We start from the raw sequence: 24,056 nt of genomic DNA on the forward strand, positions 1-24,056 counted from the left end.
TCAAGGAGACAGCACTCCTGGAGAGGGTGACAGTGAACTCTGAGCTAGAGACTGAGGATTGAGAAGAATGGCCTGCGGCCCACAGGGAATGGTTACAACGAGGGGAATGGGGCCCTAATCTGATGACAGCTTAGGGGTTTTAGGGAGGAGGGAGGCAGAAAGTTCTGAGAACCACAGTGAGGAGCAAGGACCCCACCTCACCTCTGAACCCTGGGGAAACTCCTCCATGTGAGAGGACTTCGGAGGGGGTCATGTCCTCAGGGAGACCCAGGTTGCTGCTGGAGCTGTGAGGTGCAGGAACATTCTGAGACAGGATGAGGAGGTTTTGCTGATCATGGACCAAGAAATCCAGGGGGTGCACTGGGAAGATTTATGTGGTTGGGGAGGTCGAGGAGACAGAATAGAGGTGTGTAGAGCCTTGTGAGGATGCAAGTGCAGGGTATGTGGGAGACCCAGTGTGACTGACACCAACAGGGAAAGGGTGTGAGGAGCTCAGTCCTGGTGGACTCGAAGCAAATGATGGTGCTGAGGCTGTGGGAGACGAGGGAGGAGGAGCAGGGGTGGCTCTCACCTGGGCTCTGTCCATGGAAGTGAGGACAGTGAGGTGATTGGGTCTCAGGGCTGTGTGGAACATTTTTTTGACCTCTATGAGTGGATGGTCTGTCTGAGATAGCAGGGGTCTTAGAGGATTGACTCGTGACCCTGAGGGAGGGCATATGTTCACTCTGGGTTTCAGGTCTGCCCTGACACTTGTGGCTTAGGGTTCCCTACTGTCAATTATTGGGGGTTAGTCCATTTTGCAGTTTGTAACTTAAAGCAGAAACTCAGATGGTTGAAATGTGATTTTCATGAAGGATTTTTATTAGTGTATCATTTAGATTGCCTTTGCAACGTCTCATGTGTTTTGTTTTTTTCCTAAAGGGCTGCCAATCTTGTTTTACATTTGCAATGTAGTTAATTTATCTTCACTGTTAATTGGTTGCGGGTTGTTTAACCTTATACTGTATAGTTTTACATAACTATAACAACAGTAGTTTGGGCCTCTCATATTCTAATAATTAAGACTTTAAGCTGTGTACACATTGCAATTCAAGAATGAGTCATGCATAATGCTAGCACTAAGAGACAAGACGAAATCCCTCTCTCCTAAAATATTGCAAAAGTTTTGGTTTTTTTTCCACTGAGTGGGAACAAGCCAGCTAATCATGAACATGAGGTCTTTGGCCCCATGTAAAGGTGCTTCAGAAGCACTGATCCATAGGAAGGTCCACTTGTCTGGGTCTGGGACCCCTACCCCATGGCAGAGGCCGTCTTCCCTCCCAGTGCACCAGTGATGTCCCAGATAGTGAACTGGTTAGCCACTTTTCAGTCTTGGGCAGTTTGTCTTCTAAAACATGGGTTTTTTATCTCAGGACCTTCTTGTCCCCAGATGATAAAAACTGGGGCCATCTACTCCCTTCTGAGCCACCTCTGCCCGGGGGGCCCATGGCTGTGTCCTCCAGTCACAACAGAACACTCCTTCAGGACACCCTGCAGGAAGGCAACATCTCGTCACTGGCTCACACATGCTTGGTGCGTGCTCAGAGCTTTGGTTCTAGTTCAGGAGGTGTGTGGGGAGGCTCACTGGTCCAACAGAGCTTGGTACCAGTGTCATATGCCAGGAGCCAAGGTTACAAGAATGCAAAGTTCCCAGACCTACCAGAGAAGGCAAACCCCTGCAGCATGCAGGGCTAAACAGGGACAAGAAACAAGGTCATTCTGGGCCAGCAGGAAGAGGGAAAGGGAAATTACAGACGTACCTCAGAGACACTGCAGATTTGTTTTCAGACCATGGAGAACAAACAAGTCACACAAATTTTTGTTTTTCCAGTGCCTATAAAAGTTATAGTTACACTCTACTGTAGCCTATTAAGTGTACCATAGCATTATGTATAACAGAACTACGTATATACCTTAAGTTAAAATTACTCTATTGCTAAAAAATGCTAAGGATCATCTGAGGCTTCAGGTAATCTCAATCTCTTTGCTGGGGCAGGGTCTTGCCCCAATGTTAATGACTGCTGGCTGATCAGGAGGGTGGTTGCTAAAGGCTCCTGTGGCAATTTCTTAAAATAAGACAATGAAGTTTGCGGCATGGATTATAAAGGGGGAATCAGTACTTAAGTAAGGTCAATATGAGTTTTCAAGTCAGGCGGACCTGAATATGAACCCTCCACGTCTTTCCACCAGCTAGCTGTACAGCCTTGGGCACATCTGGGCCAAAGCTGGCCCAAACAGACGCTTGCCCAGTGGGTGAGTGCTGAATGAACCCATCTGAGCCAGTTGCCTTATCCAACCAGTGATATAATTCCTTCCTTGCAGAAGAACAAGTAAAAAAAGACACAGTGCCAAGAAAATCAGACACAAGACCTGTGGAAGGCTGTACCAGTGCTCTAAAGCAAGTTCTGCCTCAACTGGCAGGAACATTTTTCACATTAGGAACAGGAGTTGTTTGGGATCCTGTCTGGGGCCAGGTTGAGAGTAGAGTGGGAGTGGGGGCCTAGGTCGGGCCAGGCACTGGAGTGAAGACAGGCCTGGAGAGAGCTAGCTCCTAGAGGTTGCTGAGCGGCTCAGACAGCTCCTTGCCTCACCTGCCACAGTCCTCCCACTCACCTGTCTCTCTTGGTGCTATTTCCTTCGTCTCCTCCTGCCTTCCTGCCTTCCTGGTCCCTGGCACCCCAGGGCTTATAAACATGCTGCTCCCAAAACTCCAAGGCAAGCATGGAAGGGCAGAACAGCCTCTGGGGCAGTGGGAAGATGATGCCACCCCCCATGTGGCTCCAAGTGCGTAGGTGCAGGAGACAAAGGGGATCAGTACAGGAGTGGGGCAAATCCTCTCAATCTCACCCTTCACCACCCTCACCCCTGCAGCTTTTTGCCTATTTCCAATTCTCAGCTCCTTCCCCCCCCCACCCCAGCCCAGCCCTCAGGGCCCCGTCTCCCCAGCCCTCCCCCGCCCAGAGCAGCACAGTCCAGAGTCCTTGAACAGGAAATCCCCCTCATCTAACAGTTAATTATTTCTCAGTGGGGAGAGACAGCTGGTCCTCTCTTTCCAGTGACCTCATGTCTTGGTTCAAAGCATCCAGATATAGCCCCTGAGCCAGGGATCTGTATCTGCCCCCCATAGAGGCCTATGCCCAAGACAGGTTGCTCCCTGGGATTCTCAGTACAGGTGGACGTAAGTTAATGGGCTGGAAAAAGAGAAAGGGAGATCAGATTCCTCACTTACCATGAGACTTTGCAACACACGTTCCAAGGGCTTCAGCCTCCTGCCTTGGCTGATGCTCCTCCCCGACTCCCTCTCACCAGGGCCCTGAGCCCCAGACACAGCTGAGCTGGCCCAAGCTGAGGAGTTGCTTGAGCAGCAGCTGGAGCTGGACCAGGTCCTCCTGGAAGGGAAGGTGTGGGTGGGGGCCGAGGCCCTGGTGCTCAACATCCAAAAGCTAAAGAAACAGATGAGGAGGCACTGAGAGAGCCTGGGAGGAGAGAGCCTGGGAGGAGACATCCAAGCTTCCCACCAGTATCCACAGCACCCCCCATCCCTGGAGCTAATGTGCATCACCCCCCAGGAGCCCCAGGATCAGAAACACCCCAGCGTCTCCCAGGCCAGAGAAAGCAGAAGAGACCCCCACAAAGGGCCGGCAATTGGCAAGTAGCGGGGGAGCCAGGGCTCTGCAGTCTTAGTCCTATCCCCCTTTGACCTCACAGCAGGGCACCCAGGCCTTACAGGAATTTACCCTGGACCGTGCCCTAAAATAACCTCACTCCAAATACAATAAAGGGAGAGAGCATCCACACATACTGCAGATGCATTTATGTTTCATTTTTAGTGATGTTGAAAATTCTGACAATCAGGAATGGGGGTTCAGGAGTGGTGCTGATGCAGAAGACAGAAGCCAGGGGGTTGGGGAAGAGGATGTCAGGGTGGGGTCAGTAGGGTCTCCTTCATCCCCAACCTGCTGTCCCCTCCTGAAGGGCAGTCACATTCCAGAATGGGTGAGTCCCCTACTATGTCTGTTCAACTGAGGGGAAAATGTGGTATGGTGAGAATAAGGCATGAAAAGGAAGAAGTGAGGCAGGAACACATGGCACACCTGCAGAGGCTGGTGTACTGTATGGGTTCAGAGGACGGAGTTGGGAGTGGGGGAAGAGATGTAATATGATGAAAGTAAACAGAGACCCCACATAAAGGTCAGAAAAACATCCCAACACAGATCAAAGACCAGGGTGCATGAACCAGCCAAGTGTCCATTATGCATCAGGTGCCCATGACCTACATGACAGGATTGAAGACAAACAAACATATTAAGGAACTAGGAGGACCTAAAGGATTTCATGAGATCAAAGCTCACTATGGGGGAGACGTCTGTCTCATCAGGCAACTCAGTATCACTGACCTCAAAGCAATGCTGCCCATACTGAAGATCCTGGCATCATTGTCACCTGACACAAACATGATGGCCAAGCCATGTGCCACCTGGAAGGAGACAGAGGTTAGGACTAGAAGACCCCAAAGAGGGAAGACTCCCAGAGGGAGGGATGAGGGTGTAAAGTGTGAAAAGATACAGAAAGTAAGGAGGTGGGAGAGTGGGTGTCCCTCTCGGTGTGGAGCTCACCTGATGCAGGTAGGTCTCAGAATCCTCTTCCATGTCATAGGTAAAGGCAATGCTCATCTGCTCCATGTCCATGGCTCAGCCAAATCAGTTGGTAGTCAACAAATTGGTCTCATCTTTTGGGGTCATTCTCCAGCAAGTGCAGAACTGTAAAAAGATTTAGTCACCTGAGGTGCATTCCTTGACTTCCTGGCCAGTTTTCCCAAGGCCTCCACTGCCAACATGCACCCTGGGTGCCCTCTACACTCTCTGAGTGTCCAGATGGGCATAAGGAGTAAAGGCCAGGAATAACTATTGGATCGTGGTTTGAGGTGCCTTTTTCCACCTCTGCAGGTGGCAAAGTGTGGATTCATAAGCTGGCATTGAAGAGATCACTGCCCTTTGTAAACAGTTGTTTGGTCACCCACAGTCATGGCTGAGCCCTGAGAAGGAAGATAAACTTGTCTAGAAAAGGTAATTGTCCTGACTCACAAGTAGACATTTCTGGTCTGCGTTTTATTTCAAGTGTCTGAGAAGGGATAGAGTGTGAGATTCAGGAGAGAAGGAGAGGTCTGTCTTGATGCCTTGACACAGCACAAAGAAATCTCCCCTCCTCCCCCACATCTCCCTGTCAGTTCTCAGTGAGGGACAGATTCACAGCAATACAGAAAGGGCTGGGAAGAGATGGGGAACATCTGGGGCCAATGTTCAGGGGTTGACCCTGTGGGGAACACCGGCCTGCAGAGTTAGGGCCCACATGTGATGATGTAGAGCTGAAGGGTGATATCAGGGAGCGGATGGAGAGTGCTTTGGTCTTTCCTGATTATGAAGAGTAGAGGTCAGTGCTTCTTGGGTGAAGTGACTGCTGAGGAGATTGGATTGAATTAATGAAGAATAAATGAACAGGGAATGATGATGAGTAAAGCAAGCATTGGTATCTCCTGCCATCAGTTCAGACTGACTGGGGAGGTGGGATAGTTCCTGGCCCTGTTGCGTGGTTCCTCCTAACTTCCTGGTCTTGGGGGCACAGGTGGGTGGTGCTGTTCTTGGTCAGGGCAGCCTCAGCTCCACCCAGGTAAGGCAGTGGAGGCAGAGAGAGTTAGGGGAGTACCTGTGAAACAGACCAAGGCAGGGATGGGAGCCCTCTGTGCAGCAGGAGTGGATGCAGGACCTGCCTGGATGCAAGAGAAGGATGAGGGAACCTAGCTGGGTCCTGTTCCCTGCCTGCCTGTGTTCACAGGGTAACCAGTAAGGGAGCTGGGGTAGGGAATTTGTTCATAAGCTATCTATCCAGAGATGTGTTTATAGGCATATTTGTTCATGTTTATATTCAGATTTGTTGTCACACAGACATTTGTCCATGCATGTTTAAGTTTAAGTTACTTTATGTTTAAGTTACTTTAGAATGGCTCAGTCACAAAATCTTAATCTCTTCATTCCTGCTGCCTCTCTCTCTACACACACACACACAGACACACACACACATACACACACACACACACAATACAACATATCTACCTGTATCTACAAAAAGAGATGTTATTTTATTTTTAACTTTTTAAATTCGTACATATTCATGGGGCACAGGTGCAGTTTTGCTACACTGCTATATTGAGTTGCGGTAAAGTCGGGGCCTTCAGTGCATCCGTCACTGCAGACAGATACATTGTACCCAACAAGAAACCCCTCTGTTATACACCCACCGCCAGCCACCCTTACCCTTCTGGGTCTCTATTGTCTATCATTCCACATGCTGCTCTCATGTATGTAAAGAGATATTAATCAAATATATCAGAGTGATAACTTGAATTTTACTGCACTATTCTTTCAGCTTCTTCTTTTTTTTTTTTTTTTTTTTGAGACCGAGTCTCGCTCTGTCGCCCAGGCTGGAGTACAGTGGCCAGATCTCAGCTCACTGCAAGCTCCGCCTCACGGGTTCCCGCCATTCTCCTGCCTCAGCCTCCCGAGTAGCTAGGACTACAGGCGCAGCCATCACGCCCGGCTATTTTTTTTGTATTTTTTAGTAGAGACGGGGTTTCACCGGGTTAGCCAGGATGGTCTCGATCTCCTGACCTTGTGATCCACCCGTCTCGGCCTCCCAAAGTGCTGGGATTACAGGCTTGAGCCACCGTGCCGGGCCTCAGCTTCTTTACACATTTGAAAATTTATACAATTACAAGTTGGAAGAATGAGGGAAAAAAGAGAGAGAGAGAGAGAGAGCGCGCTGAGTTGGAATAGGTTAGGGGTTGTGTCCCACTAGGAACCATAATTGATCTTTGCCATTTTGAAGGTGTGTCCCCTGAGCTGCCTTCAGAGAGTCCAGGAGGGAAACCTGTTTTCACAGAAATACCAAGATGCCATCTGCCTGTTTCATTATGTTGACTTTTCCATTAATGCTGCAAATGCCATGGTAGGTAACACACCCAGCACCTGAGCAGAAACAGGCAGTATCATCAAATTGCATTCCCACTTAAGAATGTCTTTGATGGAGCAGTAAAAAATTTATGTTCATTAAATTTTGATCCTTGAGTACATGTCTTTAATATTCTTTGTTTGAAAATGGGAAATATGCATAACACGCTTATTGCACAGATAAGCAGGATGGTAGCCTTGAGAAAGGGTACTTGTGTGACTCAGTTATGAACTCAAACAGCAGATCTCACTCACCCACAGAAAGACAATTGCATTATTTTGAGTTTGGGGGTATTATGAATAAAGCTGCAAGAATATTTGTGTACAGGTTTTTCATGAGCATTAAGTTTTCCCTTGTTTGAAATAAGTGCTCAGGAGGGCACTTGCTGGTCATATGGTAAATTACAAGTTCAGTTTGAAGAAAACTGCAATATCCATTGCCAGAGTGGCTGTACCATTTTCAAATACATCCCTACCAGCAATATAAGAGTGACCCAGTTTCTCTGCATCCTTGCCAGCACCTGTTGTTACCTTTATTTTGTATTACAGCCATTCTCATCATTGCAGTTTTAATTTGTATTTTCCTACTGAATAATGATGTTGAGCACCTTTTCATCTGCTTATTAGTCCAGTGTTTATCCTCTTCAGTGAAACGTCTGTTCATGTCTTGCTTATTGCCTATTTTGTAATTGGATTTCAATTTTTACTGTTGTTTTTAAATTTCTTCATATATTCTGAATACAGTCTTTACAGAATATGTTGTCTGTAAATATCTTCTCTTGTTCTGTAGCTTGTCTTTTTAGCTCTTCACAGGTCTCTCACAGAGCAACAGTTTTTAGTTTTGATAAGATCCAATTTATTAACCTTTTCTTTTATGGATCATACTTTTGGTGTTATGTCTAAGAACTACTTATCCAGTCTTAGTTCTGATGACTTTTTCTTAGAAGATTTGTAATTAAAATTTTTAACTTATTTATTATTTATTTTAGAAAAAAAATCTTGCCTAGGCTGTCCTTGAACTCCTGGGCTCAAGGGATCCTCCCACCTCAGCCTCCCGGGTAGCTGAGAGTACAGGTCTGTGACACAACGCCTGACTCAACGTTTGTGATTTTAACTGTGTGTTTTACATTAAAGCTTTTGATTCATTTTGAGTTATTTTTTGTACAAGGCATGAGGTTTGGGCTCAGGTTATTTTTTTCCACTGTGGTTGTCCAGTTGCTCCAGCACCGTTTGTTGGGAAAGTGCTCCTTCCTTCATTGAATTGCTATTGTGCTTTGTAAAAGTCAGTTGAACATATTTGTGTGTTTTGCTCATTTTTAGTTGAGTTGCTCATCTTCTTACATTGAGTTTAAGAACTTGTCACATTCTGGATGCAGGTTCTTCATCACAAATGTAATTTGTGATAAATTGTGAAATATTTTCTCCCAGTCTATGACTTGTCTTCTCATTTTCTCGATGTCTTTGGAGCGCTGAAGTTTTAAATTTTAACTAAGTCCAATTTCTCTCTCTCTCTCTCTCTCTCTCTCTCTTTTATTTGTAGAACATGTTTTTGGTATTTTATCTAAGAATCTTTTGTCTAACTACCCAACGTCACAAAAATTTTCTCCTGTATTTTCTTTTAGAAATTTTATAGTTTTGCCGGGCATGGTGGCTCACGCCTGTAATCCCAACACTTTGGGAGGCTGAGGCAGTTGGATCACGAGGTCAGAAGATCAAGACCATCCTGGCTAACGTGGTAAACCCTATCCCTACTAAAAATACAAAACATTAGCTGGGCGTGGTGGTATGCACCTGTAGTCCCAGCTACTCGGGAGGCTGAGGCAGGAGAATCTCTTGAACCTGGGAGGTGGAGGATGCAGTAAGCCGAGATCGCACCACTGCACTCCAGCCTCGGCGACAGAGTGAGACTCCGTCTCAAAAAAAAAAAAAATTTATAGTTTTAACTCATCAATTTTAGCTGTTTAGTTCTCTAATTTGTTGGAGCTGATATTTTATATGGTGTTAAATGTAACATTGTATTACCTATGCAACTTCATTGAAAATTAATTGACAAAAAATGTAAGAATATCTTTCTTGATTGTCACTTCTGTTCATTGATCTCTATGTCTCTCAGTTTCACACTGTCTGGATTATTGTAGTTTTATATGACATTCCATTTTTTTTTTCCAAATTTGTGTTGGCTCTTCTGTATCCTCTGCATTTTCATATACCTTTTTAGGATTATTTTGTCAATTTCCTATAAAATCCCTGCTGCGATTTTGATAGGGATTGTGTTGAACCTATAGATCTACTGTGGGAGAACTGCCATCTTAACAGCATTATTGAGCTTTCCAACTCGCATCTCTCCATTTATTTAGACTTTTAATTTCTCTCAGTAATCTTTTTTTATTTTCAGTGAACAAACACTGCTCTCTTCCTAAATTTATTCCTATTTTGCTCTTTTTGTAACTAGTGTGATAGGAAAGTTGAGATTTTCATTGCTCGTATAGAGAAATATGTTAATAATTAATTTTATATTGATTTGATACCTTATGGGGCCTTCTGGATTTATTTCTTAGTGCTTAGTGCTAGCAGGCTTTTATCTGCTTGTGAATTCTACAGACGAGGTCATGTTATCTGTGAATAGAGTTTTATGTTTTCCTTTTTATCTGGATGCCTTTAATTTTTAATTTTCTGCCTTATTGCACTGGCTACAATCTCCAGTACAATGTTAAATAGAAGTGATGGGATTGGACATCCTTGCATTGATCCCCATCTTAGGAGAAGGCATTCAGTCTTCAATCTTTCTTCATTAAACTTGATTTTAGCTGTGGGTTTTTTACAGATGCCCTTTATCAGAGTGAGGAAGGTCCCCTCCATTCCTGTTTTGTTGAAACTTATGAACATAAGTGGTGTTAACATTTTTGTCAACTGTTTCTTCTGCATCATTTGAGATAATTTTGTCTTTTATTTCATTAATACAGTGCATTCCATGAGTTGATTTTCAAATGTTAATCCAACCTTATATTCCTGGGATGAATCCCATTGGTCATGGAGTGTAATTCCTTTTTATGTGGTGTTGTATCATCTGCCAATGTTTGCTAAGGATGTTTTCACTTATGTTTATTGGTGATACTGGTCTGTGGTATTCTTTTCCTGTGAGTCTTGCTGTGACTTTGATATGAGGGTAATGCCAGTTCTGTAAATGAGCTGGAAAGTCTTCCCTCCACTCTTCTTGTCTGAAAGAGCTTTCAAAATAGTTGATAGAATTCACCAGTGAAGATATCCGGGCTTTGGCATTTCTTTTTGAGAAGGTTTTTAAATTACTAACTTAGTGTACAGTTCTCTTCAGGTTTTCTGGTTATTTTTTAGTCAGTTTTGGCAGTTTCTATCTTTCTAATAATCTGTCCTTTTTATCTAAGTGATCTAACTTATTGGCTTCAGGTTTTTCAGAGTGTTCACTTACAATGCTTTTTAACTTCCTAAGGATCATTAGTAATAATCTCTCTTTTGTTCACAATTTTGGTAATTTATCTCATTTCTCATAATCTCTGTTTTGACGGTTGGTCAAGAAAACAGGCAGAGGCAGCAGATGGCTCTGTGACAGAGTCCCTAGTGGGAAGGCTTTGATCATACATAGCTGGCAAGCCAGACCGATGCCAGCAATCCCAAAGGAACTGCCAATGGATCTTGACAGGAAAGTCACTGACTCTGGATTGTGCTATGCTCAACCAGGGAAAGATGTCAGTACTTCAAGGGCTATGAAAGAACCAGAAAAGGAGAGATTGGACAAATCTGGACAGCTGAGTTCCATTTCTTTACACAAGAAAACATACGTTACAGTCTCAAACTGCCAACAATGCACTGAGAGATGTCCACCTCAGAAGAAAACTTTGATAGAAAATTGAAATAGTCAATTAAAACATTGGTTGTCTAAAAATTACCAAAATAATTGTTGGGAATATAAACATGAAGGACTGGCTTTTATATCTCCATGAATGTGCTCACTGTCAACATGGGTAGGGCTGCAAGAGTGACTCCACTAGGTAGCTTCCTCTCTTTGTCCTGATGGATCAGGACACTGCTGTTATGACTGTACATACAATTCTTCCTAAGGGGAGAGGATGCTGGAATAAAGACTACACTTCACCTCAAATTTCTTTTTTCATATGTGATGCCGTGGTATCAGGAATAGGGATGTAAATAAAAGTGCCAGAAATAGGAATTATCCCTAAGCCAAAAACCATAACTATATTTTTACACCTTTATGTAAGAGTTCTCAAGCATTCATTTCATCTGGCAAAGTTAGTATTAACAGTAAGTAGAGCTACATAGCCTGGTGGTCAGATAGCCCCCACTAGTTCCTTACCTATGTAACCTACCCTCTATGATCAAGAGTAGACTTAGGGAAGACATTCTAGAATACTACTGCTGCCTGCAGTCTAGACCAGCACAGCAGACAAACCAAATGTCACTTCCAAACCTGGAAAAGACTAATAAAAAGGGATAAAGGGAGGAATAGTGGCTAGGGGAAAGTGAATAAGTCAAAGGGTTATGTAATGAGGAAAATTCAATATTAGCTTAACTCCTCAAAGGTGGTGTGAGCAAGACAAGATATTTTCTCTTAGGTCAATTATACTGGATGCCTAAAAGTGTGAAGCCATATGTCCCTGAGACCATTCTTGTTTTTGGAACCTGGTAAGATTGAGTGGTGTCTGCGTGATGAGTGATGTCATTCTGGGAGACATATTCACACAAGAGGATGGTGAACTGTTCTAATTTTGAATGACTGAAGGAGACTCTGATAATATGCCAATACCTCTTTACTGTTATAATCCTTTTTTCTATAAAAGATATGTAGTCAAAGAAAAGCAGGTAATCAGAAGTATAACAAAAACATTTAGTCTTTGTCCCTGGTTTCTCCTAAAAACCTTAGACTCTTGAGTGACAAGAGTGTCTTTAGAGTACTGATGAGAAAACTCTTGGCTGAGCAGATCCTGGATATCTTGAGAATGGGGGCTGGCTGCCAGAGACACATACCTGTGATGAGAAAGTTGTCTTATTCCATATTGTGTTGCTGTAAAGAAATGTCTGAGACTAATTTATATAAACAAGGTTCATGTGGCTCAGAATTCTGATGTCTGGAAATGTTTGAGCATCTAGTGAGGGCCTCAGGCTGCTTCCACTCATGGCAGAAGGCAAAGGGGAGCTGGTATGTGCAGAGATCACATGGTAACAGAGGAACAGAGAGAGCAGGAAGTTGCCAGGCTCTTTTTAACAACTAGTTCTCATGGAAAATAATAGAGCAGCAATTCATTCACTCCATAGAGAGGGCAGTATCTCTCTATTCATAAAATATTGGTCCCTATGACCCAAACGCCACCCATAAGGCCCCACGTCCCACAATGGGCATCAGATTTTAACATGAGGTATCAGGGGATAAATATTTATATCACTGCATCCTGTCACTAGCCAGCCAAAGCTCGTGTTCTTCTCACATTGCAAAATACAATAATTTTCTCCCAATTGTCCCAAATGTGTTAGGTTGTCCAGCATCAACTCAAAATTCCAGAGTCTCATCTGAGATTGAAGGTAAGTTCTTAAAGCTTTGAGCCTATAAAATTTTTTTAAAATAGTATTTACTTCTAAAATATTAATACAAGAGTGGAAGAGACATTTCTTACACATTTCCATTCCAAAAGGTATACATGGGCCAAAAGAAATGAATGCAGTTTCCTCACAAGTTTGAAACTCATCATGGCAGACATTAAAAACTTAAAGCTCTAAAATAATCTCCTTTGACTCTATATTTTGAATCCTGAACACACTGACTGGTGCATGTGCTGGGCTCATAATGCCATTTGCAGGCCCACGTTTATGGTTTTGCTGAACATAACCCATATAGCTGCTCTCAGGCGTAAAAATTGAATGCCTATGGCTTTTCCAGGCTGAGGTTGCACATTGCCAGTGGCTCTACCATTTAGTAGTCCTGGCAGGGATCCTGCTGCTGCAGCTCCACTAGGAATTGTCCCGGGTATTAAATTTCCCCTTTAAATATCAGTTCCAGTTTCTTTGCTCACACATATGTGCATAGGCTATTACAAGCAGCCAGGCCAAATCTTGAATGCTATGCTGCTTAGAAATTTCTTTCATTAGATATCCTTAATCATCACTCTCAAGTTTAAAGTTCCACAGATCCCTAGGGAGGGAGCAGAATGCTTCCAAGTTCTTTGCCAATGCATAATAAGTGACCTTTCCTCTAGGCCCCAGTAAGTTCCTCATCTCCATCTGAGACCTCATCAGTCTGGACTCTACTGTCCATATCACTATCAGCATTTTGGTCACAACAACTTAACAAATCTCTACAAAGTTCCAAATTTCCACTCATTTTCTGGTCTTCTCAACTCTCCAAACTCTTCCAACTTCTGCCTGTTACCCAGTTCCAAAGACATTTTCACATTTTCAGCTTCCTTTATAGCAATATGCAAATCCTGGTGCCAACTTTCTGAATTAGTTGATTCTCGCACTTTTATAAAGAAATATCACAGAATTGGTATTTTTTTTTTTTTTTTTTTTTGAGACGGAGTCTCGCTTTGTCGCCCAGGCTGGAGTGCAGTGGCACCATCTCGGCTCACTGCAAGCTCTGCCTCCTGGGTTCACGCCATTCTCCTGCCTCAGCGTCCGAGTAGCTGGGACTACAGGCACGCACCACCACGTCCGGCTAATATTTTGTATTTTTAGGAGAGATGGGGTTTCATCGTGTTAGCCAGGATGGTCTTGACCTCCTGTCCTCGTGATCCGCCCGTCTCGGCCTCCCAAAGTGCTGGGACTACAGGCGTGAACCACCGCGCCTGGCCAGAGTTGGTAATTTATAAAGAGGTTTAAATTGGCCCATGGTTCTGCAGGCTATACAAGAGTATGATTCTGGCATCTGCTTAACTTTTGAGAGGGCCTCAGAAAACTTTCAAGCATGCTGAAAGGTTAAGTGGAAGCAGGCATGACTGACTTGCCTGGAGCAGGAGGGAGAGAGAGCAGGGAGGTGCCACACACTTTCAAACACCAGATCTTGTGAGAACTATCACAAGAACAGCATCAAAGAGATGACTCTAAACCATTCATGGAGGATCCACCCCCATAAGCCAGTCACATCCCATCAGGTGCCACCTCCAACATTAGGTATTACAAGTGGACATGGGATTTGGGTGGGGACACAGATCCAAACCATATCAGGGGTCATGGTGGACATGAGGGTAGGCTGGTCTCCCTGTTTCTCACCTGTTACCAGGGACACAGACACATTCAGACGCCTTGGCAGAAAGAGAAGCCAGAGGCTCTTGAAGTCTAAAGAGGAGCCATGAACAAATCTTGCATCTCAGTCCCTCACAAGGCAGTCTTAGAAAAAAAATAGTTGTGAACAAATTCAAGTCAGTCATGGTAAGTGGTAACACTGAACAGCCCAACACATTGAAAAATTCCAAATCAAAGAATCTCCAGAACCTAGTTGTGTCCCATCTTCCCCAACTCCTCCTTCACTTCAGGCCCTCTAAGGTGTCATTTTACAAGCCTTGAAGACACATCAGAGCCCTGGGTACTGTTCCTGTTCGGGGAGCAAGAAAAACAAAATCTGTTCAGAGCCCACAGATAATGTGACTAAAGGAGGAATTGTGAGGTGGGTGAGCTCCACCCACCTGTCTACACCCTGTAGACAGGACTCCTGTCTACACTATCCCAAGGATCTCAGGGATCACTCTCCCACCCCTACCACACTTACATGAAGCCTGAGCATGGCATCCTTTTCCATCTGTGGAAAGAAAACATACTGTGAGAGGCCAGGGAGGAGGCAGGGCCATGAGATCCCAGAGGGGTTTCCAGAACTATGACTGCAGACCCAGGTCAGGATCAGGAAACCTGAGGGAAGAGGATGTATAGAAATTAGACCAATTGTCCTCCTGAGGTCTGTCCTCAGCAGGCACCTTCCCCTGACCTGTGACTGCAGAGAGTCAGGTTCCCATGACCACAATCAAGATGATACATTTGTCCTTCAATATCACAGGTGCTTTACAAAAGAGTAAGAGTTGACAGGGCATCTGAACAGGGTAAATGTGCATGGAGATGGTGCCTCACAACTGGCAGGAAAGGAGCCAGCTTCCATCTGGGCTTGAAATCCACCAATGGAAGAAGAAAACTCGGAGCTCACCTCTTTCCTACCTGGGCTCTTGGACATTTTTCTTAAATATTAAAATATTTAATATTTAATATTTAATATTTGCTCCTCAATTCTTGCATTCTCATCATAGATATGAAGCAGTGCCCTCGCTGGCCGCCCATTTGTTCTGACCCTGGGACACCACCTTTTATTAACCTTCCCCACAACTCCTTGAGGGCCGAGCCCCCTGGCTGCTACTCTGGGTTCTCACAGTCACCGTGCCCTCTATCTTTTGCAGGTCACTGCAAAGGAGGGTTCCTAAAGCATTCACTCCTGATCCTGAGGGAGGCGGGTGCACCCACTCCAGGTCTCAGGTCCACCACAGAGGATCAAAAACTCCTCACATTCAAAACTGTCCTGGGCCACATGCAGCCCACGAGCTGCAGGTTGGACAAGCTTGCATCTAGAACGTATGCACCACAACCCCAGAAATTTTTCTGTTTTTACTTTAATGATGCTTTCTAAATGCAAAAGCAGTCATATCCCTAGCAGACAACAAATGTCATTGGAATGAATGATCACTGTAGAGCACCTCCCTATTCTAAAGCCAATATTTTTATTAATGTAGCATCGGGGTAAATGCTGTTTTGTGGCAGCTAAAGAACAACATCATTTCACGTGGACATCGATGACGCCAGTGCTTTTCTCACCAGGGCTGCTTGTGCGTCCTCCCTTCCTTTCCCCTCTTCCCACACCAATCCTCCTGCACACTGCAGCACACAACCATATTTTTCTCTTCAGCAACAATAACCCTAGCTTTATGGGTACAATTTTCCAACCACATATGAATCTAAATTAGACTCTGCTTTATACATTCATGAGTTTGGATTGGAGCCAGCGCTAGGATTACTACAACTCAGGGCAGGAAGATGAGTAGGACAGCAGAAGAGGAGCTCCAACAGAAGGTTACCTGTGATGAGAAACTAGGGGACCCATCCTCTCTGCAAATTTCAGAATCCGGTTCCTTTAAAATGACTGGAGACAAGATGGAAAATACAATCCAGGAAAGAGCGCTGGGAGGAGGGCAAGATCTAGACAGGTCTGAAAACTTGTCTCTTGATACCACAAGGAGATTTGTATGCAGGGACCGCCCTAGGTGACATCCAACTCCCTGTGATCACAGGTCTTGGTGGGACAAGGTTCTACTGAAGGGCCAAGGACAATGAAGGAGCAAAGATGACGCAGCCAAGCAGTGACCACATAAAGCCCGTGGTGGCCAGAAAACAAACTGGGCACAGCCCCATCTACTCTCCTCCCCTGCAACAAATCAGCACAAGAAACACGTGGACTCTGGAAGGTTCTCATGTCTTCCATTTATTTTGTCTCTCAAATTTCAGGAATCTTCTCCTTTAATTAACTCATCAACCTCTCATGGCAAGAATTTGAAAAAGTAAATTTATACTCAGGTTCTAATTGTAATAGGGAAGGAAGAAGATACAGCTCCGTGCACCATGAAGTTGAGATAGAGATAGAGACACCCCAGCCCAACCTCCCTGGAACAGGAAAGATAAATGAGGAGGGAACACAGGTCAGCGTGGGGAAGAGGGTCATGGTGGACACGGGGATGGGATGTTCTCCCCACCTCCTCACATTATGCCTGGAACACAGACACATTCAGGTGCCTTTGCAGAAAGGAAGTCAGGGTTCTTCAAGTCACAAAGAGAAGGCGGGAACAAACCTTGCCTCGCAGCCCACACAAGGCAGCTGCCTCACACTATAGAAAACATATTCATGAAAAAATTCACATCCGTCACAGTGAGGAGTGACACTTTAAACAGTCCATCACATGCTCAAAGAAATCCCATAGCACAGCTGCGTCCACTGTTCCCCCCAACACCCCACAGATATCAGGCCCCCCAGGATCTCACCTTTACAAGCCGTGAGAGACACATCAGAGCCCTGGGCACTGTCACTGCCTGGAGTAGAACAAAAACAGGACCTGGTCAGATCCCTCTGGAGATGTGACTACAGGAGGAACTGTGGGCTGGGTGAGCTCCCCCATGGGCTCCCAACCACAACATCCCAAGGATCTCAGGGATCAGCCTCCTTCATACTTACTTGCAGCCTGAGAGTAGCTCCCTCCTTTTCTACCTATGGGAAGAAAATGTTCTGTTAGATATCAGAAAGGAGTCAGGGCGATAAGGTCCTAGAGGAATCTCCTAGTCTTGGACCCCAGAGAAGTTTCCAGAAATGTGTGATTGCAGACCCAGGGCGGGATCAGGAAACATGAAGAAAGCAGGTGTGGGTCCTGGACCAACTGCCCTCCTGAGGTCTGTCCTCAGCAGGGATATTCCCTTGTGACTGCTGGGATCAGGTCCCATCACCACCGTAATCGAGGTGATCTATCTGTCCTTCATTGTAACAGGTGCTTTACAAAAGAGTAGGTGCTGGCACACAGGGCCCAGGCTGGGTTGGCCCATGAGTGTGGATGGTGCTTCCCAGTAACCAGGCAGGGCACACTTCTACCTGGGGTTTGAAGCCCTCAGTGAGACAAGAAATCTCAGACCCCACTCCTCACCCCTTCCTCACCTGAGCTCTTCCTCCTCCACATCACAGCAGTGACCACAGCTCCAGTGACCACAGCTCCAAGCAGAACCAGGCCAGCAATGATGCCCACGATGGGGATGGTGGACTGGGAAGACGGCTCTGGGAAAAGAGGGGAAGGTGAGGGGTCCTGACCCTGCGAAAGGTCTCCAGAGAGGCTCCGGCTTTCCCTAAGAGACATGACACCCCCATCTCCCTCTTTACCCCATCTCAGGGTGAGGGGCTCGGGCAGACCCTCATGCTGCACATGACAGGTGTAACTCTGCTCCTTTCCAGAAGGCACCACCACAGCCGCCCACTTCTGGAAGGTTCCATCTCCTTCAGGCCTGGTCTCCACGAGCTCCGTGTCCTGAGTTTGGTCCTCCCCATCCCGCTGCCAGGTCAGGGTGATCTCCGCAGGGTAGAAGCCCAGGGCCCAGCACCTCAGGGTGGCCTCATGGTCAGAGACGGGGTGGTGGGTCACATGTGTCTTGGGGGGGTCTGATGGGAAGAGTCAGAAAATTCAGGCATTTTGCATCTGTCATGGGACACTCCACCAGCACACATGTGGCCATCTTGAGAATGGACAGAGGACACCTGGGGTGGGGAAGGGAGCACAGAACCCAGACACTATCCTGGACACAGGCACCTGGGAGAATCTCCTGTTCCGTGGAAAATTGTATTCCCTGAGGAGGGAACAGTGACTTCTGCTCCTGACCTGAGTGAAGGCTGAGGGACTCAGAGGAGCTGGACTCAAGACTCCCACACACATTGAGTGTGAAGCAGAGAACAGGGCCTGAGAGGAAAAGTCACGGGGCCCAAGGCTGCTGCCGGTGTCAAAGGGAACCCCTGATCAGTATTCGAGGGATCCTCTGCCCTTCATTCCCTTAGAGATTTTATCCTTAATTGTGTCAGAGAGCAGGGCGGAACCTCAGAGTCACTCTCTGGTACAGATCTGGAAACCCAGGAGGATTCCTCTCCCTCAGGACCAGAGGGAGGGCGATATTCTAGTGTTGGTCCCATTTGTCTCCCCTCCTTGTGGGAGGCCAGCCCAGGAGATCTACAGGCGATCAGGGAGGCGCCCCGTAGCCCCTGGTACCCGCGCGCTGCAGCGTCTCCTTCCCGTTCTCCAGGTATCTGCGGAGCCACTCCAGGCACTCGCCCTCCAGGTAGGCTCTCTTCTGCTCCGCCACATCCGCCGCCTCCCACTTGCGCTGGGTGTTCTGAGCCGCCATGTCCGCGGCGGTCCAGGAGAGCAGGTCCTCGTTCAGGGCGATGTAATCCCTGCCGTCGTAGGCAGACTGGTGATACCCGCGGAGGAGGCGCCCGTCGGGCCCCAGGTCGCAGCCGTACATCGTCTGGAGGGTGTGAGACCCTGGCCCCGCCCCCGCGGTCAGCCGGTCCCCGGAGCCCCGCCCCGCCCCGCCCAGCCCAACCCGCGGGGATTTTGGCCTCAACTGAAAATGAAACCGGGTAAAGGCGCCTGGGGCTCTCCCGGGTCAAGGGTCTCGGGGTCCCGCGGCTTCGGGGTGTATCTGGGACCCGGAGACTCGGGGCGACGCGGGCCGTCCGTGGGGGATGGGGAGGGGTCGTGACCTGCGCCCCGGGCCGGGGTCACTCACCGGCCTCGCTCTGGTTGTAGTAGCGGAGCAGGGTCTGCAGGTTCACTGGGGCATTCTGTGTCGCGGTCTTCATGTTACGTGTGTTCCGGTCCCAATACTCTGGACCCTCCTGCTCCACCCACGGCGCCCGCGGCTCCATCCTCGGACTCTCGGCGTCGCTGTCGAACCGCACGAATTGCGTGTCGTCCACGTAGCCCACGGCGATGAAGCGGGGCTGCCCGCGGCCGGGCCGGGACATGGAGGTGTAGAAATATCTCATGGAGTGGGAGCCTGGGGGCGAGGAGAGGCTGAGACCCGCCCGACCCTCCTCCCCGCGCGGCTCCCCGGGTCCTGCGCCCACGCCGGGCGGGGCCCCATCCTCCCCGCAGAGGCCGTTTCCTTCCCGACCCCGCACTTACCCGCCCAGGTCTGGGTGAGGGCCAGGACCCCTGAGAGCACCAGGAGGAGGGTTCGGGGCGCCATGACCGCCATCCTCGGCGTCTGGGGAGAATCTGAGTCCTGGTGGGTGAGTTCGGACTTTAGAACCGGGACCGCGGCGACGCTGATTGGCGTCTCTAGAAACCCGACACCCAATGGGAGTGAGAACGGGGTCCGCGTCGTGAGTATTCCGGAAGAAGGACACAACGCAGGTTGTGAGAAGAGAAAATGCGGGGATGGGGAATCCCCAACGCTGGGACTCCCCAATCCATACACCGCCTTCGGTGCCTGAGACCCTGAGAGCCACACCTGGGGCCCTGGGACTTCGCCCTGACCCCGCTCCTCCTGTGCCAAGCGCTCTGTCTCAATGTCTCCCTGAGTCTTGGCCCAGGAGCTGTCTGAGAAACCAGGGAGAACCCCTGGGCATGGGCCCGGTCCCTCTCCCTTCACTTTTCATCGCGGAATCTCCATCCCTGAACTGGACTCCGTGCCTCCCACTCGTTACCTGTCCCCCTGGACTCTTCTAGAAGAAAACTCACCCCACGGAGCTTGGTGCCAGAGACTGAGCTTACTCTGGGAATGAAGGTATAGAGACTTTTTTTTTTTTTTAATCTGGAAAAGTTGCGCCTGAGTGCATGAGACAGAATAGAGACCAGTTTGCTGTTTGTTTATTAAATACATTGGGTTGTAGAATCTTGGTAACCCCCGAATGATCGGGAATCTAGTCGGTAAAAAATGTGACTTTGGTCCCTTGATTTATAAATGTGTGCAAAAGTGTTACAACAGGACTCACAAAACTCCTAAATTTCACTTTCACAAACAATGTATCTGTGACTCCCGCTGGTCGTATTTTAAATTTACCATCATTCCATAGCACTGAGTTTCTATGTGAGTCCAGGATATTTCCTCAATACAAAGTAGCACACTGTGTTACTATATGTTGCAACCAGGAGCCAGTACAGACTATTGACCTCACAGTTGCAACTGTTCAATGCAGTCACAGTGCCCCTCACCAGTGCTCAGCACTGCCTGTTTTCAGGAAGTATCCACTTCTACGTGTTGTGTATATTTTATAGGAACGCTTAGTATTTTTAAAACCTGATTAACATAAAAACCATTAGTTTTTAGGCAGACCCACATGAGGTATTAAAGGCCAACTGCCAAGGACACCCTGCTAGGCTCTGTAGATGGATATATTGAAATCCATAAAACAATGTATTGAAATCTAAGAATTCTGCTGCTTTCGAATTCTTTCCTCTGCTCCTTTTCCTCACCGTCTGCTTCTCCAGCCCTTCCCTCAGTCCCTCTCATTCTTCAGACCCTCCTCTCCCCCTTAGTCCCCATCGCACTGTCATTCGTGAATTGTGACAGTAGCACTGTCCCATGACCTGCTATGTGACTGTCCTCTTCACAGTGGTCCCGCTCCTGTCAGTCAGAGTGTGTCATTTCTCCACCTAAAACACTCCAGTGTCTCCACCTCGGTCTTGGGAAACTTCTGGAGTGTCAGGCACGTGAGTATATGAAGGGATACCTGGTTCATCATAGGCACTAAATTCATTTTTGTTGACTGAATGAATGAAATATGAGTGTATTAAATTGCATCACAGATAATTATAAAGTGTAAAACACTGAAAAAGTTCAGAAAGATTTTATTTTATGTAACTAGTGTGCATATCAATTCATCAATTCATTCGTGCTCTACCACCCCTGGTGAAACAACACCCATTTATGTGCTTCTAGTTCCTTGGTCAGAAATTTGGACAAGATGTGGATAGAATCTCTGTTCTGGGCTTCCAAAAGCTGTGTTTGCATTTGGAATCCTCCTTCAGGTTTATACAGAGGTGGCAGAATGCAGTTTCTTACAGTTGTAAGACCGAAGTCCCTGTTCCTTGCTGGCTGTCAATATAGAGAATGGGGAGGGCTGCGCTCAATTCCTGGTATTCACCAGCGTTCTTTCCTACACAGCCCCCTCTTTTTTTTTTTTTTTTTTGGCAGAGTCTCGCTCTGTAGCCCAGGCTGGAGTGCAGTGGTGCAATCTCGGCTCACTGCAAGCTCCACCTCCCTGGTTCATGCCATTCTCCTGTCTCAGCCTCCCAAGTAGCTGGGACTACAGGTGCCCACCACTATGCTTGGCTAATATATATATATATATATATATATTTTGTATTTTTAGTAGAGACAGGGTTTCACCGTGTTAGCCAGGATGGCCTTGATCTCCTGACCTCTTGATCCTCCTGCCTCGGCCTCCCAAAGTGCTGGGATTACAAGCGTGAACTACCTCACCTGGCCCGTAGCCTCTTCATTTTCAAAGCCCATGGTGGAGAAAACCCCTCATGCTGAATCCCTCTCACACTGCATTTCTCTGTGCTCAAGAAGAACCCAGTCCTTTCAAGGGCTCACCTAATTAGGACAGTCCAAGCAGGAGAAACTAAGCCTAAAGTCAACTAATTGAGCCCCTTAATTATATCTGCTAAATCTCTTCACAGCAGCACCTACATTAGAGTTGGTTGAATCACTGGGAGAAGGTGAATGGCCAGGAGCTGGCTGTTGGGGCCATCATAGAATCAGCCTAGCAAGCGTTGGATCTTCCTTTTGTGTTTAATTGCGACACAGTAGGAAATTGAAGTTCAAGTAAAGTGATCATTGTGAACGGTATTAAACTACATCCTCTTCGGCCATGGAAATTCTCCTTACCTTTTAAAACTAAGTTACATGTTTAATGTCTTATAATTACTTTAGGCCAGATGTGGTGGCTCATGACTGCTATCCTAGCACTGTGGAAGGCAGGGGAAGGCAGATTTGTTGACTCCAGAAGTTCAAGATCAGCCTGGGCAAAACCCCCATCTCTACAAAAATATTAGAAAATTAGTCAGGCATGGTGGTTCATGCCTGTAGTCCCAGCTACTCAGGAGACTGCGATCAGAGGGTCCCTTGACGCCAGGAAGTCGACACTGCAGTGCATGGTGATCATGCCACTGCACTCCAGCCTGGGTTACAGAGTGTGACCTTGTCTCAAAAATAATAATGATGATGATACATTTGGAGCAAATGCAATTTAACGTGTAATAATACATCCTGTCTTGTGAAAATGTATTGTTTATTTACGATTGTGTAACAAATTGTATAAAATTTAGCTCAAAACAACAAATATTCATCATCTCCCACAGTTTCCAATGGTTAGGAATCCAGGAGAGGTTTCCCTGAGTGCTTCTCGCTCAGGACCTCTCACAAGGTTGCAGTCCAGTTGTCAGTCAAGGGCTGCTTCATCTGAGGGCTTCACTGGGGCTGAGGATTCACAAGAAAGATGGATCAGTCACATGGCTGTTGGAAAAGGCCTAGTTCCTTGTTATCTAGTCCCAGAAGGCCTCAGTTCTCAGTCACATGGACCTTCCTGCAGGGCTGCTTATGGCACAGCAGCTGGATTCCCCCAGAGCTCATGATCCCAGAGACAGAGAGAGAGAAGGTGGAAGCTGCAGTGAGTTTTATGTTCTACAGCCAAAGTTACAAACTGTTATGTCAGCATTATTCTTTAAGTTAGAAGTTGTATTAGTCCATTCTCACACTGCTATAAAGAAATACTTGAGACTGGGTAATTTATAAAGGAAAGAGGTTTAACTGACTCACAGTTCTGCATTGCTGAGGAGCCTTCCCCAGGAAACTTAGAGTCATGGCAGAAGTGGAAGCAAGCACGTCCTTCTTCACATGGTGGCAGGAGAGAGGAATGCAGAACGAAGCAGGGAAATGCCCCTTATAGAACCAGCACATCTCATGAGAATTCCCTCAGTATCATGAGAACAGCATGGGGGACCCGTCCCCATGATCCAATCACCTCCCATGTGGTCCCTCCCCCAACAGGTAGGGATTACAATTCGAATGACAATTCGAGATGAGATTTGGGTGGGAACAGAGAACTGGGCCATATCAGAAGTGCCTCATTAAGTCCAAGCCACACTCAAGCGAGGGAATTAAGCTGCATCTCTGGAAGGGAGCAGTATCAAAGGATTTGAATATATACTAAAAGCAAAATTAAAACTATTGTTTCTGGTTTTTGAAAATCAAAGGCTTCTTTTATCTAATTATTTTTCATTAACTCTTTAAGCTTGTCCTTTAATTTAATTTTAAGTTCCAGGATACAAGTGCAGAATGTGCAGGTTTGTTACATAGGTAAACATGTGCCATGGTGGTTTGCTGCACCTATCAACCCATCACCTAGGCATTAACCCTGGCATGCATTAGCTGTTTTTGCTAATGATCCTCCCAACCACT

The 24,056-nt window shown here is 46.7% G+C and overlaps 1 protein-coding gene and 1 pseudogene across 3 annotated transcripts; one reads left to right on the top strand and one right to left on the bottom strand.

The window, feature by feature from the left end:
- The first annotated feature begins 1,485 nt into the window (after positions 1-1,485).
- Positions 1,486-3,695, top strand: LOC112622097 (annotated as a pseudogene).
- Positions 3,696-16,526: 12,831 nt separating this feature from the next.
- Positions 16,527-20,184, bottom strand: LOC112622405 (HLA class I histocompatibility antigen, A-11 alpha chain-like). 3 transcript variants are annotated; one of them, XM_025382028.1, is made up of 8 exons: positions 19,772-20,184; positions 19,374-19,643; positions 18,851-19,126; positions 17,977-18,252; positions 17,758-17,874; positions 17,287-17,319; positions 17,097-17,144; positions 16,527-16,942 (listed from the first exon to the last, which is right to left on the bottom strand). In XM_025382028.1, the coding sequence occupies exons 1-8, from the start codon at positions 19,842-19,844 to the stop codon at positions 16,938-16,940; spliced, it is 1,098 nt and encodes a 365-aa protein (XP_025237813.1). In that variant the 5' UTR covers positions 19,845-20,184; the 3' UTR covers positions 16,527-16,937. The 3 variants fall into 3 exon arrangements, with proteins under 3 accessions (XP_025237813.1, XP_025237815.1, XP_025237816.1); XM_025382030.1 differs by lacking the exons at positions 16,527-16,942; positions 17,097-17,144; positions 17,287-17,319 and adding an exon at positions 17,375-17,426 and having other exon boundaries at positions 17,760-17,874; XM_025382031.1 differs by lacking the exons at positions 16,527-16,942; positions 17,097-17,144; positions 17,287-17,319 and adding an exon at positions 17,571-17,596.
- Between the last annotated feature and the right edge of the window lie 3,872 nt (positions 20,185-24,056).

The sequence above is a fragment of the Theropithecus gelada genome, chromosome 4, assembly GCF_003255815.1.
Source record: "Theropithecus gelada isolate Dixy chromosome 4, Tgel_1.0, whole genome shotgun sequence".
Lineage (NCBI taxonomy): Eukaryota > Metazoa > Chordata > Mammalia > Primates > Cercopithecidae > Theropithecus > Theropithecus gelada.

What these genes read in the sequence shown, in the direction of transcription:
- LOC112622405 (XM_025382028.1), bottom strand. Translation starts at nt 19,844, where the DNA reads ATGGCGGTCATGGCGCCCCGAACCCTCCTCCTGGTGCTCTCAGGGGTC. An exon ending in GCCCCTCACCCTGAGATGGG is followed by an intron (nt 17,875 to 17,976) that starts GTAAAGAGGGAG and finishes CTCTTTTCCCAG; the next exon opens with AGCCGTCTTCCCAGTCCACC. An exon ending in GAGCTACTCTCAGGCTGCAA is followed by an intron (nt 17,145 to 17,286) that starts GTAAGTATGAAG and finishes GTTCTACTCCAG; the next exon opens with GCAGTGACAGTGCCCAGGGC.